This window comes from Sturnira hondurensis, unplaced genomic scaffold, assembly GCF_014824575.4.
Source record: "Sturnira hondurensis isolate 20B ecotype Veracruz unplaced genomic scaffold, ASM1482457v3 Scaffold0008761, whole genome shotgun sequence".
Classification (NCBI taxonomy): Eukaryota; Metazoa; Chordata; class Mammalia; order Chiroptera; family Phyllostomidae; genus Sturnira; species Sturnira hondurensis.
The window spans coordinates 1,016,885-1,033,080 of record NW_028081392.1 but is presented as its reverse complement, the minus strand read 5'-3'; the positions used below and the strand labels follow the sequence as shown (position 1 = coordinate 1,033,080).

Genomic DNA, 16,196 nt, shown 5'->3' with positions numbered 1-16,196 from the left:
GATTGCCAACCCAGCCTGCTCCCCCAAGGAACAGCCTTGGGGAAGCCTTCAGGGACCGGAGAACCACCTAGATGACTGACTGCTCAGGGCAGGTGACCGCAAACTCCGGAGCCCGAGGGTCACCTTTTGAAACAACAACTTCAAAAGAGACAATTACTCGGGACAAAGCAACATAATGCTGACCAAAGCTTCAGCGCTCTACTGATCTCAACAACAAATAAACTGTGGAAGTGGAGGAGCTGGCAGCCCCACCCTGGATGAGGCCCTGAGCTGAACACCTTCTGCTCCTCCATCCACTCTCCGTCATCTGCGCCTGCTCCTTGGCGGTGATGCAGGCCACAGGGACTGGGAGGAAATTGAAGGAGCCAGGAGGGAGAAGGAAATTCACCTCTTACAGGTCACAGCAGGTTGGAGGAACCCTCTCCTCAGGGTCCTACACTCACTCTTCAAATACCTTCACATTACCTATTTTGAGTATTCTTTCCTGCCAAGACCCCAACACAGACTTCATTAAATGCCCAGGAATTTACTATGCCCTTGGACCAGTGACCATGTTGTAAACATCAAGTTAAAAGACGCAGCCCTGACCCAGGCCACGGACCACTTTAAAGAGCCCTATTTGAAAACCCAGGCCTGACACACTGGTACCAGGAGACCTTCGGAGCCCAGGTTTCAGGAAGGAAGGTTCCCTGGAAGACCTGTCTTCCTGATGTTCCAGTGTGGTTGGTGGGTGCCCTCTCACCCACGGAAGGAACGGGCTGCACAAGCTTGGGTCCTGGCCCTGGTGGCTCACCATCCCCAGGGACTTCTTTTCCATGGGGACCCTCTGGTTAGGGAGAGCTGAGGACTCTCACATCCTGTTGTCGACTGGAAGGAGCAAGGCTGGGTTTTGGCACTTACTTGAGCCAAACACTGGCAACACAGCCCCCAGAAGGTTGTAAAGAAAGGCGGGATGCAACCGTTGGGTGTCTCTTGGAGAAAAGTCTCAGGAGTGATCCGTGGAAATGCCTGGAATGTCTCTGCCTGGCACAGAGGCAGTTTGTGTCCCCAGCTCCCTGGGGAGACGAGGCCCGGGTGTGCTCAGCCCTCTGCACTGAGGTCAACTCCAGACCTCTCTGCGCATCACCTGAGCCCTCCCGGCAGGTCCTGCCTCTCTCACTGAGCTCACAGCAACTCTCTTGTCACTGACCCCTTCTAGATGAGATGCACAAGCAGGGCAGAGCAGGCTGAGCCGAGTACCAAGCCCACGTACATGTAAAAGGACATCACCACCCCCGTGGCCTCGGCTAGCTCCCTGGACACAATCTTAGGTCCATAGATGAGGGCCAGGGTGCTGAGGTAGCCATTGCTGAGCCCCAGTAGGGAGCTGAATACCACTGGGTAGATGTCAGATGGGAAGACCACAGTCTGCAGGTGGACACGAGGCTGGAAGTTGCAGAACATGAAGAGGGGGACAAGGCCGGTCCGGAGCAGCACGAGTGCAGGGAGCACCTTACTTCTGGGCCCTGGCACCTGGATCCAGGCTGTGATCTGCCGGCCACACAGGTCAGCAAAGTTGAACAGGAGGAAGGCAGTAATGGGGATGAAGAACTTGGTGGTCCACGGTGAGCCCGAGTCTTTGTCGAGGGACTCGATGTTGGTGGAGACGGCGGGGAAGATGATGCTGGTGATGAAGAAGAGGTAGATGACACAGAAGCCCAGGCCTGCTGTCCTCTTTAGGATGGGGCGGAGGGGTGGCGTTGGGGAGGAGCTGGATTTGGGAGCCACCAAAGGGCCACTGGGGGAGTCTTGGAGTGGCGATTCTTCACCAGAAAACACGCGGGGTGGCCTCACAGGCCTCATGTAGTACCTGTGGGGAGAGAGCCACAAGGTCAGAGAGCCCCAGGGGGACTTCTAGGAACGGAGGCAGAGGGCACCTTTGGGCTCAGCATGGCAAGCCCAAGCCCCTGATGGCGTGCAGCCCCTGAAGACTCTCAGATGGTATACGTGCCACAGGGTGGCCAGGGGGAAGCTGGCATAGTCCCTGACCTGCCTGTCCTGGTGCTTGCCAAAAGGCCGGGCTCTGCCCAGCCTGCTGTTCTGTGGTGGCAGCCGTACCCCAAGAAGGATCAGGGAAAACCAACTCTGACCGTGGACGACATGGTGAACCTGCACTCCAGTCTCGGCTCACTTGCTTATTGTTTTGTTTTGGGGGAGGGGGCTAGATATAAAGTAGCACTTAAAAATGCAAATTTTTAAAACCGTATAAGTAATACACGCTTGGTGCAATGAACCCAAATAACACCGAAGAGAAATGATGCAGCAGGAGGACTCTCCCTCTGGTCCCTCCTCAGTGGCACTGCTCATTAAAAACCTCGTGTGTCCTGTTCCACACAGGCGCACACACCCTGTACCACCCCACGGATATGTTCTTAAGCAAAAGTAGCATCAGACATACATATCCTAAAACTTTCTGCAACAGTGTAACTCCTAAATATATAACTAATATATAAATATACCACATAACTGCACAAATACATTCATAACTATTATCCATAAATGGATACATGTAATTGTCCAAAGAACACTGTGTGGCCATCCTTTCCCACAGGACACAGGGCCCCACTCTCTGTTGCACTGCTGCCTAGTATCTCACTGAAGGAACAGACACTTAACTGCTCCCCTCCTGGTGGACATGTACAGCAGCTCGTTTGTCTCTACTGCAAATACAGGCGCAGTGACTATCCCCACACATACATCCTTGCATGCACCAAGCAGTATTTTAGTAGGGCAGATTTCTAGGGGCGACTACTGTGCCAGAGAGTGGCTACCTTTTGCCTTGGCTGATGCGGCTCAGTTGTTTGGAGTTTCGTCTTGTAAACCGAAAGGTCATGGGTTCGAGTCCCAGTCAGGGAACACACCGGGTTGGGGGTTTGCTCCCCACTGAAGGCGCATATGAGAAGCAACCGATAGATGTTTTTCTCTCTCTACCTCCCTTCCCCTCCCTCTAAAATCAGTAAGCGTGTCCTCAGGTGAGGATTTCTTTCTTTTAAAAAAAGGTTTGTACCTTTAAAATTTTGATTGATATTGATGACTTGCTCTCCAAACAGGACTAATATGTCTCTACTCTGTTTGACCCACCAACTCTACCCTTTTAATCTCTATGAGAGCACCTATTTATCTCTTTTAAAAAGCTGACAACAACTTACAATCATTGTGTTAGTTTACTGGCTTATCTTCTGTCTCCGTTAATAGAAGGCAACTCTCTGGATAAGAAGTACATTTGGCTCTTTCCAGCTAAATCCTCAGGCACAGAATAGCCCCCAAAACATAATTTTCGAAAGAACCAATAAGCCTATAAAAGTGTCTTTTCCCCGTATCCTCCATACTGAATATTATCAATCTTTTCCATTTCTGCCACTCTGATCAAAGAAAAGGCATGTGTCCCCTTGCCTTGCTGTGTGACCTTGTCTGAGTCACTGAACCTCTATGGGCCTCAGGTGGCTGAAAACCAGGAGACATGGGCTAACTGTATTAAGGTACCTCAAACAGAAGGCTTGTTATGGGCATGGGAGAACAGCAGCGTGGTGATGGCTGGGTTCTGACTTCGGTCTCCCTTACCTCCCCATATGACCTTACACCAGGTATTCTTCTTTTTGGGCCTCAGTTTCCCCCTCTGTAAAATGAGGGGTACTGCAGCCACAAGCTTTTGAGAACCCTGTCAGTCTTTCCATCCTAAGAACCTATAGATAACAAGTGCTTGGTGGGAGGACTCCCCCCCAGAACCACACTTCCACGTGATGCTGAGCAGGGCACTTTGGACTTGAACCCTGCAGCGTTTCACAATCACTCTTAGGGAAAGAAATATTCTTACTTCTCCCCCTCCTCAGTGGCCTTAAGTTTGCTCAGAGGGAGCTTCCTACCAAGTTCCTCTGGTTGAAGCTCTTCCTCATAAGTTCTTCCAAATATAACTGTCTCGTCTCACCCTATCAAGGTCACCAGGCCCCAGCACTACATGAGGCCAAGTTCCCAATTCCCCCTGGGGAAGCGGGGGATGGGGCAGCCCAGCCTTCCTGGTACAACACCCATGGGCTCCCTTTTTTCTTTTACTCCTTACTTGAGGATATTGTCATTGATTTTAGTGGGGTGGGGGGTGATGGGTGGGAGAGAGATAGACAGACAGACAGACAGACATCAATGTCAGAGAGAAACAGTGATTGGTTGCCTGCTGTATACACCCAACCAGGGATCGAACCCTCAACTTTTTGGTGTATGAGACAATGTTCCAACTGTCCTTTATTTATGTATTTTACTTTTAGAGGAGAATGGAAGGAGAAAAACAAGGAGAGAGGGAGAGAAACATCAATGTGTGGTTGCCTCTCACATGCCCCCTGCTGGGGACCTGGCCCACAACCCAGACATGTGCCCTGACTGGGAATCAAACTAGCGACCCTTTGGTTCACAGTCTGTGCTCAATCCACTGAGCTACACCAGCCAGGGCTCCAACTATCCCTTTTAAAGAAGATTTAGTCTGCCCTGGCTGGTGTAGCTCAGTGGATTGAGCACGGGCCTGCGAACCAGACGATCGTGGTTCGATTCCCAGTCAGGGCACATGCTTGGGTTGCAAGCCAGTTTCCGGCAGGGGCCAGTTCCCTGCAGGGGATGCACGAGAAGCAACCATACATTGATGTTTCCTTCCTCTCTCCTTCCCTTCCCCTCTAAAGATAAATAAATAAAATGTTTTTAAAAAAAAAGAAAGAAAAAGAAAAAAAAATAAAATAAAGAAGATTTAGTCTGAGTAGCCCCAGGAGCACAGCTCCCTCTAAGGCTCCATCCTCAGCTGACTTGCTAAAAACCAAAAGTCTTGACCAAAGTGTTAATCAGCAAAGAAACAGAAGCTTCCATGGGACAGCACAGCTCTGGGTGTTCACTCTCTAGAATGTTCAGTGGGGAAGGATTTTGGCCTGTTCAAGTGAGACTGAAATCCAGGATGCCAATCTGTTCCAGTTTGCCTGAGACTGTCCTAGTTTTAGCACCGAAAACCCCTCATCCCAAGAGCACCTTCAGCCCCAGGCAAACAGCACCTCACCCCATGCAAGGCTGGCCACCCCACTGCAAACAGACCCATGCAAAAACCACTCAGAAAACAGGATGGGGAACAGTGTAAGGTGTGGCAGGAACCTCCTGCCTTCTGTTCAGTCAGTGGCTCAAAATAATTTCATCAGCAGTGACAAAGGGCCAGGTAGTGTATGGGGTGCTGGCAGGGACGGTGAGCCAGCCAGAACCCAGGATTCACAGGGACGTCGGCGTGAAGCCCAACTGGGCGATTTCTGACGGCAGCCTTGAGGGAGCAGAGGAGGGCATGGGCAAGCTCACGGGTCTGCAGTCACCTGGGGGTCACAGTGTCAGGTTGCTCAGGCCCCCTTTATCTTCCTGGGGCCACTGAGGCCAGCCTGTGTTATAACAATCCTCAAACTGCCCTGGTAGAGTTGGAGTCCAGGTGGTTAGCAAGGTGATTGTCTCACAGGGACAGGAGGAACGGATGACGAGATGAGATGAGGACAGACCCTTGGAGTCACAAGCCAGAGCTACGACATGATGCAGTGGAAAGAGCGCCACTCCAGAAACAGCTCCAGGTTCGAATCCCCACCTGCAGCTCACCAGGTGAGCAACCTGAGCATGTCTGTTAACCCTCTGAAGCCTCAGTTTCCTCATCTGTAAAATGGAAAAACACTGTAAAATAAATTGAGCAACTACCACGAGGCCAGCACAGCTCAAGGCACCAGGACACAGCGATGAACAAACCTACACAATTTCTGCCCCAGGGAGCTCACGCCCCAGTGGGGAGATGGGCAGTAAACAAGGAAACAGACATGCCACCTAATTAGATGCCAATGCCTGTAAATAATAAAAAGATACAACCACAGAAAAGAAGGAACTGAGGGCTAGAGGCAGGGCCTCACCTAGCATACTCCAGCCGCGGCAGCAGCAGGTAGAGCCCAATGCAGAGGCCGAGGAAGATGTCCGCAGTCAGAAAGAAGGCCAGGGTGCTCTCCGTCACATCGTTGGACAGTGCCAGGTCCACCAGGGAGGCCACGGCGCTGATGGTGCCGCCCATGGCTCCTCCTGCAGGGGACACAGGACACCAAGGAAGGTGAGGGGTCCGTCTTCCCTGCATCTCAGGTCTGCCTCCTCTTGGCCCAAGGTTAACAGAACCAAAACCAAGTTTCTCCCTGTGAGAAGAACACTGCCGTTCTCAGAGGGTCCTGGACCCTCGGCGGACAGGGAGGGCTTCTGCAGCCCAGAACGCTCTGACTGACAGGGTATCAGTTCCCATGATCTGGGCCGAGGATCTCTCTGATGGGCTTGTAAGAGGCTGCTGTCTGAGGGGGCAAGTGGCCTCTAAGGTTTTGCCTGTTTTCTGGTTTCACCTCTGACCCCTGACCCTCCATCTCTCCTTATTGCCTTGCTGATGAGGTCGGACATTTTAGATTTGAGGCCAGACATCTCGGAGAACTCTGTGGCTCACACCATCACCCACCAAACTGGGAAGGAGGATCAGGGCGTCTGGGCACAGGCTCCGAAGCTGCCTCCGAGCCAGGCCAGCCGGTCTGGGCAGTCCTTGCCCGTTATGGGCACCCGTGCCGCCCACCCTTGCACTCACAGAACTTCCCTTGTGCTCCATGGCCACTGTGGCACCATACATGCGTGAGCACATAGGTGCGTGCCCACACATTCACACACATCCTATCACACACACAGACATACTCTCACTTGCATACTTTATCACATGTACATATACTCACACACAGTCATATACATATGCCCAATATACACAGTAACACACATTCCCAGTCACATATATACTCACGTACACTGTCACACTCTAATACACACTCATTTCCATGCAAATGTTCCACCTTGCCAGGCTTTGATCTGGGACCCATGTGGCCACGTGGCACCCCACCTTTCACTGCTACCTAGCACAGGACACAGCAAAACCTAGGGGACCCAGGGGCCCAGGATCCAAACCAATGTACATCTGACCTTGACTCTGACCCTTGCTCACTATGCCCTAGCTGCTAACATGACACCCTGGAGCCATAGCCTGCTTCTCTGTGACATGGGGGTAACAGCGCCTGCCTTACCTGACTGCCCTGCGGACTGAGTGACGGGGCGATCGGAAAGGGCCCGGCCCAGAGCGGACTTCCAACAAACGCCGGCCGCCCCCTTTGCCACAGCCATGCAGCTGTTTGGGGAGAAGGAAGTGTCCTCCTTCTCTGCTGAACCCCCTCAGCCGTGGGTGATCGACTTCTGCTGGCCCAGAGTCAGCCGTTAGCTGAGTGGTTACTTTCCCCTCCCTGCCTCTGTTTATTTGCCTGGAAAAGGTGCTAATGCTCATCCTTCACCCATGAGACGTAGTGAGGGGGAAGTGGGACAATGAATAGAAAAAGCTCTGAACACAGACACAACCATTAGCATCAGCATGGTGAGTGCCTGGTGACTAAGTTGGATTGAGTGGCTGAATGAATAAATATCGATTTTCAAGGAAGCAAGAAGTGCTGACAGCAGACAGCAAACAGCAAACTGCTCCGTGTGGGCATGAAGTACTTTGTCGTTTCATTGGGCAGCTCAGACCGGGCGCCACTCTGCACCGAGGGGGAGAGGCACAGCACGGCAGCTCTGGCCCTCGTCCCCCACACTGCCCATTGTCGCTGCCTCACCCGCACTCTGCCCGGCATCTCCGCAGCTCTGCAGAGAGCAGCCCACGGCACTGGTGGACGATCCCAACCTTCTCAAAAGGAGCTCTATTAGCCACAGGCTGGGATTTGAAGGAAGGAAAGAAATGCAAGTTGGCATAGTGATCGAGAGCACAGACCCAAGAACCAGAACATCTGAGTCCAGTCCTCTGAGTGGCTCCACCACTTCTGGCTGTGTGATCTTCAGCAAGTCACTTAACCTCTCTGTGCCCCCATTTCCTCATCTTCACAATGGGGATGTCAATAAGACCTACCTCTTAAGGCTGTTATAAAGATTAGTGTGAGGTGCTCAGAAGAGCACCTGGCACAGAGAAGGATTGTACAAATCCTCTCAGATTCTCAGTGAGGTGTTTGGCTATTTCTGTCCTTCCTACATCAAAGCAGCAACAACAGGGTAAACCCTTTGCCAAGAGGCTGCCAACTTCTGAGAAGCTGTAATCCACACCTTGGCATTTTGTAAGAACTAGGGTTAAACTCAGGGAGACATTCGCCGCCTGCCCGAGGAAGAGATCTAACATCACTGCCTATTGATTTTCCCCCCTCTCTTCCCAACTTGTAGAGAATTTACAATATTATCATCAACAACAAACCAGGCCTCGGGGAGCTCATCCTTCATGACTCCCTACTTTTATCTCATCAGTTATGGAAATACATGCAAATGAGGGGGGGTAAAAAAACACCAGTACCAAACGGATGAATTGTTCCTCAGATGCCAACACAGGCGGAATTCACAGATGGGCTGGCTCCCTCCTCCGGACGAAAAACGCAGGCTGGTGAGGTAGCTCTGGGGCCTCTGGGAGAGTGGACAACTGGGACTCTCCGGGTGACAGGTGCCCCGTGGGGCTGCACACAGTGATGACGGTGGCCCAGGGCCCAGGGTAATTAACATAGAAGTTTGAGTACTGGATTTCAACCCTTTCAAAGATGGACTTTCTGAACAGTTCAGGGAGTGTCCCACTTCTCTAGAAGATTCGCAGGTGGCCAGATGAACTTGAAAGACCCCTTGCCAACATAAAAGGGTATGTTTGGTCACTGGCCCCTGATGGGTAATGAATGAGGCTGACATTGTACTGAAAAACATATCTCCCAGCAGGATGGAGGGAGATGAGGGGACAAAGGCTTCTCTCCGAGATGGGTGACAGAAGGGAGTACAGCCAGCACGTGGTGGCCGTTGCCTTCAGCCTAGGCATGTCCCTCTCGAGGCACTGCTAGGGACATATTGACTGTACTCCAGGAACTTAGCAATGGGCCCCTTCTTATTCTCTTTTAGGCCCAATGGTTTCCCGGGATAGAGCCAGAAGCCTAATCCTACACCGAAAATGGCAGCTAGATTTGAGGCCACATCTAACTCTGCTGTGTTGACAGTAACTGTCTCCAGTGCTGTGTTGAGAAGGATTTGAAGGCTCGGGAGGAAAGATGCAGACCGATTAGTGATGTTTAGCACTGGCGTGGGAGTGGGAAGGGGACACACAGTTGTCGAGGTATTTGTCATGTCTGCTACATACTACCTGGCATGATTCATTATGACCACACAACAGATTCTTTGTGAAATTCTTCTCAAGTGAGCAAATGCTCACAGCACCTCTTCACACAGTGGGGATGTGCGGAGATGCCGAACAGAGCCGCTGAGGCCCCGTCTTGCTTTAAGGGGTGGTGGTCCCTAGAGAGTGCACAGATTCTCACTGACCCAGCCCTTTTTGATCTTGTTGGAACATCTTGGTGAGAGAACAGAACTGCAAAGGGCTAAACAACAGGTTTAGGATCAGCACCAAAATTTCAGCTAAAGGGCTTGGCCCAAGTTGCCAAAGTTCAGGGCCGAAGGAGTTTATTCGCTAGGCTGGCAGCTCCTGAGAGGTGGAGTCTTGGTCATCTTTGAATCCCCGGCACAGAGCAGGTCTTCTATAAAATCAGAAAGGATGAAAGGACAGATAGAACGGAGGAAGGAAAGAGGGAAAGGGAAGGGAATAGAAAAATAAAGAGAGGGGGAACGGGGGGAGGGGAGGGAAAGAAAGAAAGGAAAGCTGCTTCAGGCAGTGCACTTGGGGGACAGACTACGTTTTCCAAAGGTGGCTGCAACTCTGTCCTCCCTCCCACCCACTCTCAACAGGATAATTTCCATTACGCTCAGCTGAGATAACGTGGGTCTGTGTTCTCTTAAGTCCTGACGGGCTTATGGCTATGGAAGTGAGCCTACATGGTAAATCATAAAAGCAAATAACACTCTGTCTGGGTCTCTTGGGATCCTCACTCTCATGACCCAGCCCATGCCATGGGGAAGCCCAGGCAGCCATGGCGGGGTCCAGGTGAAGAGAAACCCTGGCGCAGACCCAGCCCTGGCTGAATGTCCAGCCAACAGCCAGCACCACCGTGCTGGCCAGGCGAGCGTGCCATCTCGGAAGTGGGTTCCCCAGCCCCAGTTGAGCTGTATCAGTGACGCCTCTCAGAGCAGAGAGGAGCTGACCACTCCTGCCCAAATCGCAGATGTGTGAGAAGAAACAACTGTTATTTTGCTAAGCCACTAAGTTCTGGGGCGCTTTGCTATACAATAATATATCTGAAAACACACCTACCGCTCATCTCCGTCTCTGGAAGGGCGGTCACATGCTCACCTCTGGCTCCATCATGTGCAATTTGGGGGGACTAACCTGGTCGGCTGTCTGGCCCCCCGCTCTCACCTGATATCAGCGCCTGGGAATTCCTCATAGGAAAGGAGCCAGTCATGCCAAAGACGCTGCTATTGAAGACAGTGGAGGAGCCACTGAGGATGGCCATGCAGGTGATGGTGACAGCAAAGAAGCTGCGGGTCCAGGAAGAGGTGTCCACCTTCACCAGCGCAGTCATCACCACGAAGATGGCCAGCATGACAGCGAGCGAGGCCAGCACACGGACATGAATCGGAACTCTGGGGAAGGATGGCAGAAGCAGTTAGAAACCCCCTCGGGGCCCCATGCCAGGCCCAGTTGGTGAACTGAGAAGCAGGGGATCTTGGAGACCTGGGTCTGAGTCCCGCCCTTCCCAGCTCACTAGCTGCGTGGCCTTGGACGAATGGCTCAGTTGCTCTAGCCTCAGTTTCTGGACAACGGGGGAGAATGGGTCCACCCGCAGGAGGGGTTGTGAGGGTCTCTGCGGGGGCGTGTGCAGGGTGCAGAGAGCAGGTCTGGCTCAGGGCAGATGCTCGGCAGGTACTGCTTCCTTTTGTCTCGCTGTGAGGTTCAGGACAGAACACGAGGCCTCGAGGCTGGCCCCAGCTCCTCCTGCCACAGGGCTAAGCTCCTGCTTGCTTTGTCTAGTGTTTAACGAGCACCCGCCCACTGGGCTTCCATCCCACAAAACTCAGAAGTGTGGAGAGAAAGAAGAAAAACAGCATCAGTGTCGTCACAGCAAACACCCAGTACTTAACTCGTGTTAGGTACTCTCCTAAGTGTTTTCTATATGCTAATGCATGGAACTCGAATACTGGCTCTACAGATAGGTACTCTCACCTATCCCACATGTACAGGTGAGGAAACAGGTCAGAGAAGCTAAGGAACTTGCTCAAGATCATTTGGCCGTGAACCCAGGAGGTCTGGCTGCAGACTGTGCTGTCAGAATGACACTCTAGTGCCTCCCCTGGAACAAAGGAAATAAGAAGGTCCAGACAAGTGGCCAGGATGGAAGGCTTCTCCTGTGACAGTCTCCACTGTCAAGGGCAACAGCTGATGCCAAGCCTGTGCAGCTCAGGCTTTGCCCCAGCCCTTGCCCCATCTCCCATCCCTAATGTAAGCCCTGCACTCCTCCCTGCCCCAGCCTGCCCAGATGCTGCCCTTCAGTGAGAAGCAGGGAAGGCCAACAACACTCAGAGAAACCGAATTTTCATTCTGGGGAGAGAGAACATCACCTAAAGAGGCTTTTTCATTCATCAGATTAGACTAAGCTTTAAACCGGATTGGAAGTTAAGTTAATTTTCCCTCTAACCAGTGGGTGAGGGCTGGGAGAAAAGCCAGATTAGTTATACATGATTTTTTTTTTTGGATAAAAAAAGAAATACTTGAAAGGTAGAAGAAAAATATGTGCATAAATAGGTGTGAAATGATGAACATGGAAAGCAAGAAAGAATTTTTTTCAAAGCACTTTTGTGGCCCCCAGGCTAACTTGAGTTTCCTTCTGATCCAACTGAAGGGAGCAGATGCTGCCTCTGCTTTGCAAGGGGCAGAAGGAAGCCCAAGGACGCGAGGGGTACACTGTTCAAAGTCGTGGGGTACATCGGTGGGGAGCTGGGACTAGAACCCAGGTCTGCAGAACTCCAGCTCCAGCAGAGCCTGGAGGCAGGCCTTACTTTTAACTTTCCAGGTAAAGAGAGAGAAAATCCTTTTTGGGTCTCTGTTGTCACCCAGCGTGCCAATGAACACAAAGAGGCATGTCGGGGTTTCCAGCTGGGGAGCTGCACACTCAGGGTGTCCTGCCCATGTACCCTCCCTCTTACTAGGAAGCAGGCTGCAAGTGACATGTCCTAAGAGGAAACTTCAACCAATGCCCAGGAAGTGGATGGATAAACACTCCCAACTGCCTACCGTCCTGAACACACACTAGCACCCATAGCTTCCCTGGCAGGTGAGCTTTGTCACCCTCTGGGGGAGCTGGCTTAACGAGGTGTTCTTCACTGACTGCCTTCCCTGCCTGGTCTCCCTTCCCCACTCTTCTACTTTCACCTCCCAAATCAACTACTTTTAAATAAAATCCTCGTTCCAGGGTTCATTTCTGGGAAACCTCACACTAAGACATATCTTCCCGGGGTCTACAGGGGTCTAGGCCTGGGCAGCAGCTTGTGGGCAGCCAGGTGGAGAGCCTGCACCCCCAGGGGCCTGGAGTATCTGCGTACATACACACCAGGTGCCCCGGAGCCTACTGGTCAGGCCTTATGTACGGACGCTCAAGGAGATTCTACACACTCACCCCTGTCCCCGGTGCCCCCACTCTCTCCCAGCAGCTGGAGCTGCCCTGTCCACCCCCAAAATAAGAGCCAGAAGGGATACAGGGCCCGAGGCAGGGGACTAAAGCCCTGCCCAGCTCTGCCACCAACTCCTTTCATAACCAACCCCTCGACCATTCTGGGCCTCGGTGTCCTCATCTCAAAAGAGAAGAGGCTAGATAAGATAACTTTCTGGTCCTCTCCAGCTGATGATTCTAAATCTGAAGAAATTCAAGTGGAGAGAGAGGCTGGGGACAAATTCCCAAGGGATTTAACAGTTCCTTGGAGCAAAAAGAAGAAACACAACAGACAGAGGTGTGAGGAGCTACACAAGCACAGGGCCTGGAGGCTGTCGCCCCCAGGGCTGGTGCGGGGCCTGGCAGGCATCTGGTAAACACCTGTTGGATATACAAATTGACAAGCAAGGGTGTCAGCAGTAAGGGGTGGCTTTCACCCTGGGCCTGAACCTCCCATCGCTCTGCCTCTTGGCCCCTCAGCCTGGCAGGGGGACAGCTGTGAGCACCTGCAGCGCGGCCGGCCAGCCTTGGGAAAAGCCCTGCCTTTAACCACCTCCTCACAGACGCTGCAGGAAAAGTCCATCTCAGGAATTCCGCCGGCCTCACAGGAGCTTTCCTGTGCCTGTCACCACTTGAACAGGACAGGAGCTCTGGAGAGAGCTGGGGGACTTCTCATCCGGCACCCAAGGGTGGGATCGGAGGGAAGAGTGAGGCATGAGGAAGTCAATGCCACGTTTAAAAAGCAATGCAATCCACCTTTGCCTCTGCCTCTCCCTAAGTCCCCTCACCTGCACAGGTCTCCTCCTGGCTTGCTAGTTACCACCTACCTAACCCATTCTCCTCCAAGCCTCATCCATAAGCCCCAGGCCCTCGGGGATCTCGCCTGGGGCTATTTTCAGTGCTCATAAAGCTGTAAGAAATGTGCCTGCTTGCTTAAGCCTGCCCCACGTGCAGTAATGGGAGCTCACAGGCTTCACTCTCTGTTTCTCCCACCCTGGGCAGGGGAAATGGCCCAGGGGGTGACGCTGTTGGGATTTTAGGGAAAATCCTGACAAGTGCCCAGTGGTGTGTGTGTGGGCGGGGGGGGTCGGGGCAGAGGGTCTCCTCTGGGACAGCAGGAAAGCCTTAGGAAGGCCAGCATGCCGGATGACTGCTCCAGCGACCTGGGGCAGGTCTCGGTGACATGACATCCTTGGAGAGAATTGCCAGCTGTACCCAGGGTACACCACCTTGCTTGTGAGGGCTCAGGACCCCAGGGAACTGATTTCTTCCCAAGTCTCCTGAATGTAAATCTTCCTCATAAGTATTTATGATGCTGCACATCGAACATAATAAAATGCTTGGCGATTATGGATGAGCTGGTCAGAGCCAGCCAGGGTTCTCTGGGAGGCGAGAAAAGGAGACATTTCAACCTCACATGCTAAATCAAAAACACTTAGCCTCAAACCATCTTCCCAGAGGCACGGGAGCACTTCCCACACTGCCTCACTCCTCTCCTGTAGCCAGGGGAGGGCAAGGGCAGACCCTGGGCAGGCTGGACACTCCTGGAGGGTGCCTGGAAGGCTGAGCCCTCAGAGCCAGCCCTCTGCCCAAGTTGCAGGCAGAGGGTAACAGCTGCCTAGGTAGCCCAGGGTCCCCAGTGCAGGCAGACCCAGGCCTTTCTAACCACTTCCTTCCTTCCAGCAGCTTGAAGCCAGAAAACCCAGGAAACTAGAAGGCAGGGGACCCGGAGGTTCCAAGCACAGATGTGAGGGAGAAGGGTCCCAGTTCCAATCCTGGCTCCACCCTCCTACTGGCCCTCAGTGAGCCTGTTTTCCCACCTGTAAAACAAGAGGATATGTTTCCCGTTCTAGGCTACTGCGGGATCAAACAAGGGAATGGCACTAAAGGGTACGTGTGCTCGGAAGCGCTCACTGCTCTTATTAGAGATTATTCTCCCAGGGCCCTAGGGCGGACCGTCCCTGCGACTGCTGACCCCAGTCCCAGGATGGCTTCCTCCCGATCTTCCTACTTCACAGCCACAGAGGAGGCAGTACCAGGCAAGACGCCAGGTTGGGCCACTCATCACTGGCCCTGTGGTCTTGGGCACATCTCCTGACCTCCACCTGAAAAGCTGGTAAGTCACAGCCTCCCTCCTGGGTCGCTGTGCATCCTCGGTGGTGTAACAAGGGGATCTCCAGGCGCCGCCCCCTGCTAGAGCTCAGCTAGTGACTCCAGATCAAGCAGGGGCAGGCGCTCGCATTGATGTGAGCCTGGGCTGGCCCAGCTGGACAAACCCCTGTCCCCAGGCTGGCTGAGTGAGTGGGCAGACAGGATCGTGAGAGAGACCTGGAGAGCAGAGAGGGTAGCGAGAGGCCGAAGGACTCCCCACGTGGGCCTGTCCCATCTTCCTTGTTCTCTTCCTCCTCCACCGCCTTCCTTTCCTCATGCCTTCTCTTTCAAGTCACTGCCAGGGGCCCAGCTCTGCCCTCCAGCAGCTGGCAGTACTGAGGGAACCCCAGTTCTGGCTCTGCTCCTGGCTCCATTCCTCCACCTCCTCCAGGGCTGGGGTCTCTGGAGGCTCCCACCTGCAAGGGCACCGAATGTAGCGCCATGTGCCGGGACAAGGCACGAGGAGGCAGGTTACTCAGGCCATCTGAGCACCATTCTCCTTCTTGCTTTCCAGCCTTCACTTTGCTTTTAACATGGGTACAAATTCTTTGACGTTCCTTCCAATGAGAGATGGGGTCTATGTCCTCATAAAACCCAGAAGGTTTTGTGACTGCTTTGACTTATCGATGACAGCAGAAGTGACACTATGTCACAGCACAGAGTAGGTTACAAAAACCACATAGCTTCTGCCTTGTCTCTTGGAGCACATGTTCTTCAGCTACAATACGAAAAGTCCTACTACATGCAAGAGACAACATTGAGAGGGGAAGAGAGGGGTCCCTGAGGAGGCCCAGCAGCTCCAGCCCCAGCTGTCAGCAACCACAGCAGGGACACTACATCGGAACTGTCACCCGAGCCTGCTGATGCCCACAACCATGAGACATACTAATTGTTGCTACTGTTTGAGCCGCTATGCTTTGGGACGAATCTTACACAACAGCAGGTGACTGGACTGGCCCCACAACATACTATGTTTGGAAAGACAGGTCTATGCAGGCTTAGCACTCGAAGCATGTGTGCTGCCCTCTCTCCTCCCACACTCAGAGCAGACATCACTAATCCATCACAGCACACTCCCCAAGGCCAGACTTGCCCCAGATTCCTGTTCACCCAGAAAGCCAGACAATCACCACAAACTGAGCAAAGTGAGATAAAACAGATCTGTCATTAGAGATCTAAGGTTTCAGGAGGCTGTGACTAAGTTCAGGCTTCTAAATAACAACATAGCCACTGTTTTCACCTAGCGGTAGCTTAGGGAAAATGCAGGCAAAGTACCTAGGGCTGCTGCTCTTGCAAACAAACCTGAACTGAGAATGGATGGCGACAGCCACCCAGTGGGAT

General features: G+C 52.8%; 1 protein-coding gene across 1 annotated transcript in view; it reads right to left on the bottom strand.

Moving 5' to 3' along the window:
- Positions 1 to 506: 506 nt before the first annotated feature.
- SLC29A3 (solute carrier family 29 member 3) overlaps positions 507 to 16,196 on the bottom strand; it is a 41,934-nt gene continuing 26,244 nt past the window's right edge. Inside the window, exons 4-6 of the mRNA XM_037055824.1 lie at positions 10,415 to 10,641; positions 5,943 to 6,105; positions 507 to 1,849 (exon numbers count right to left, since the gene is read on the bottom strand). Coding sequence (XP_036911719.1) covers positions 1,195 to 1,849; positions 5,943 to 6,105; positions 10,415 to 10,641 — 1,045 coding nt within the window. The 3' untranslated portion in view covers positions 507 to 1,194. The remainder of the gene's footprint in view (positions 1,850 to 5,942; positions 6,106 to 10,414; positions 10,642 to 16,196) is intronic.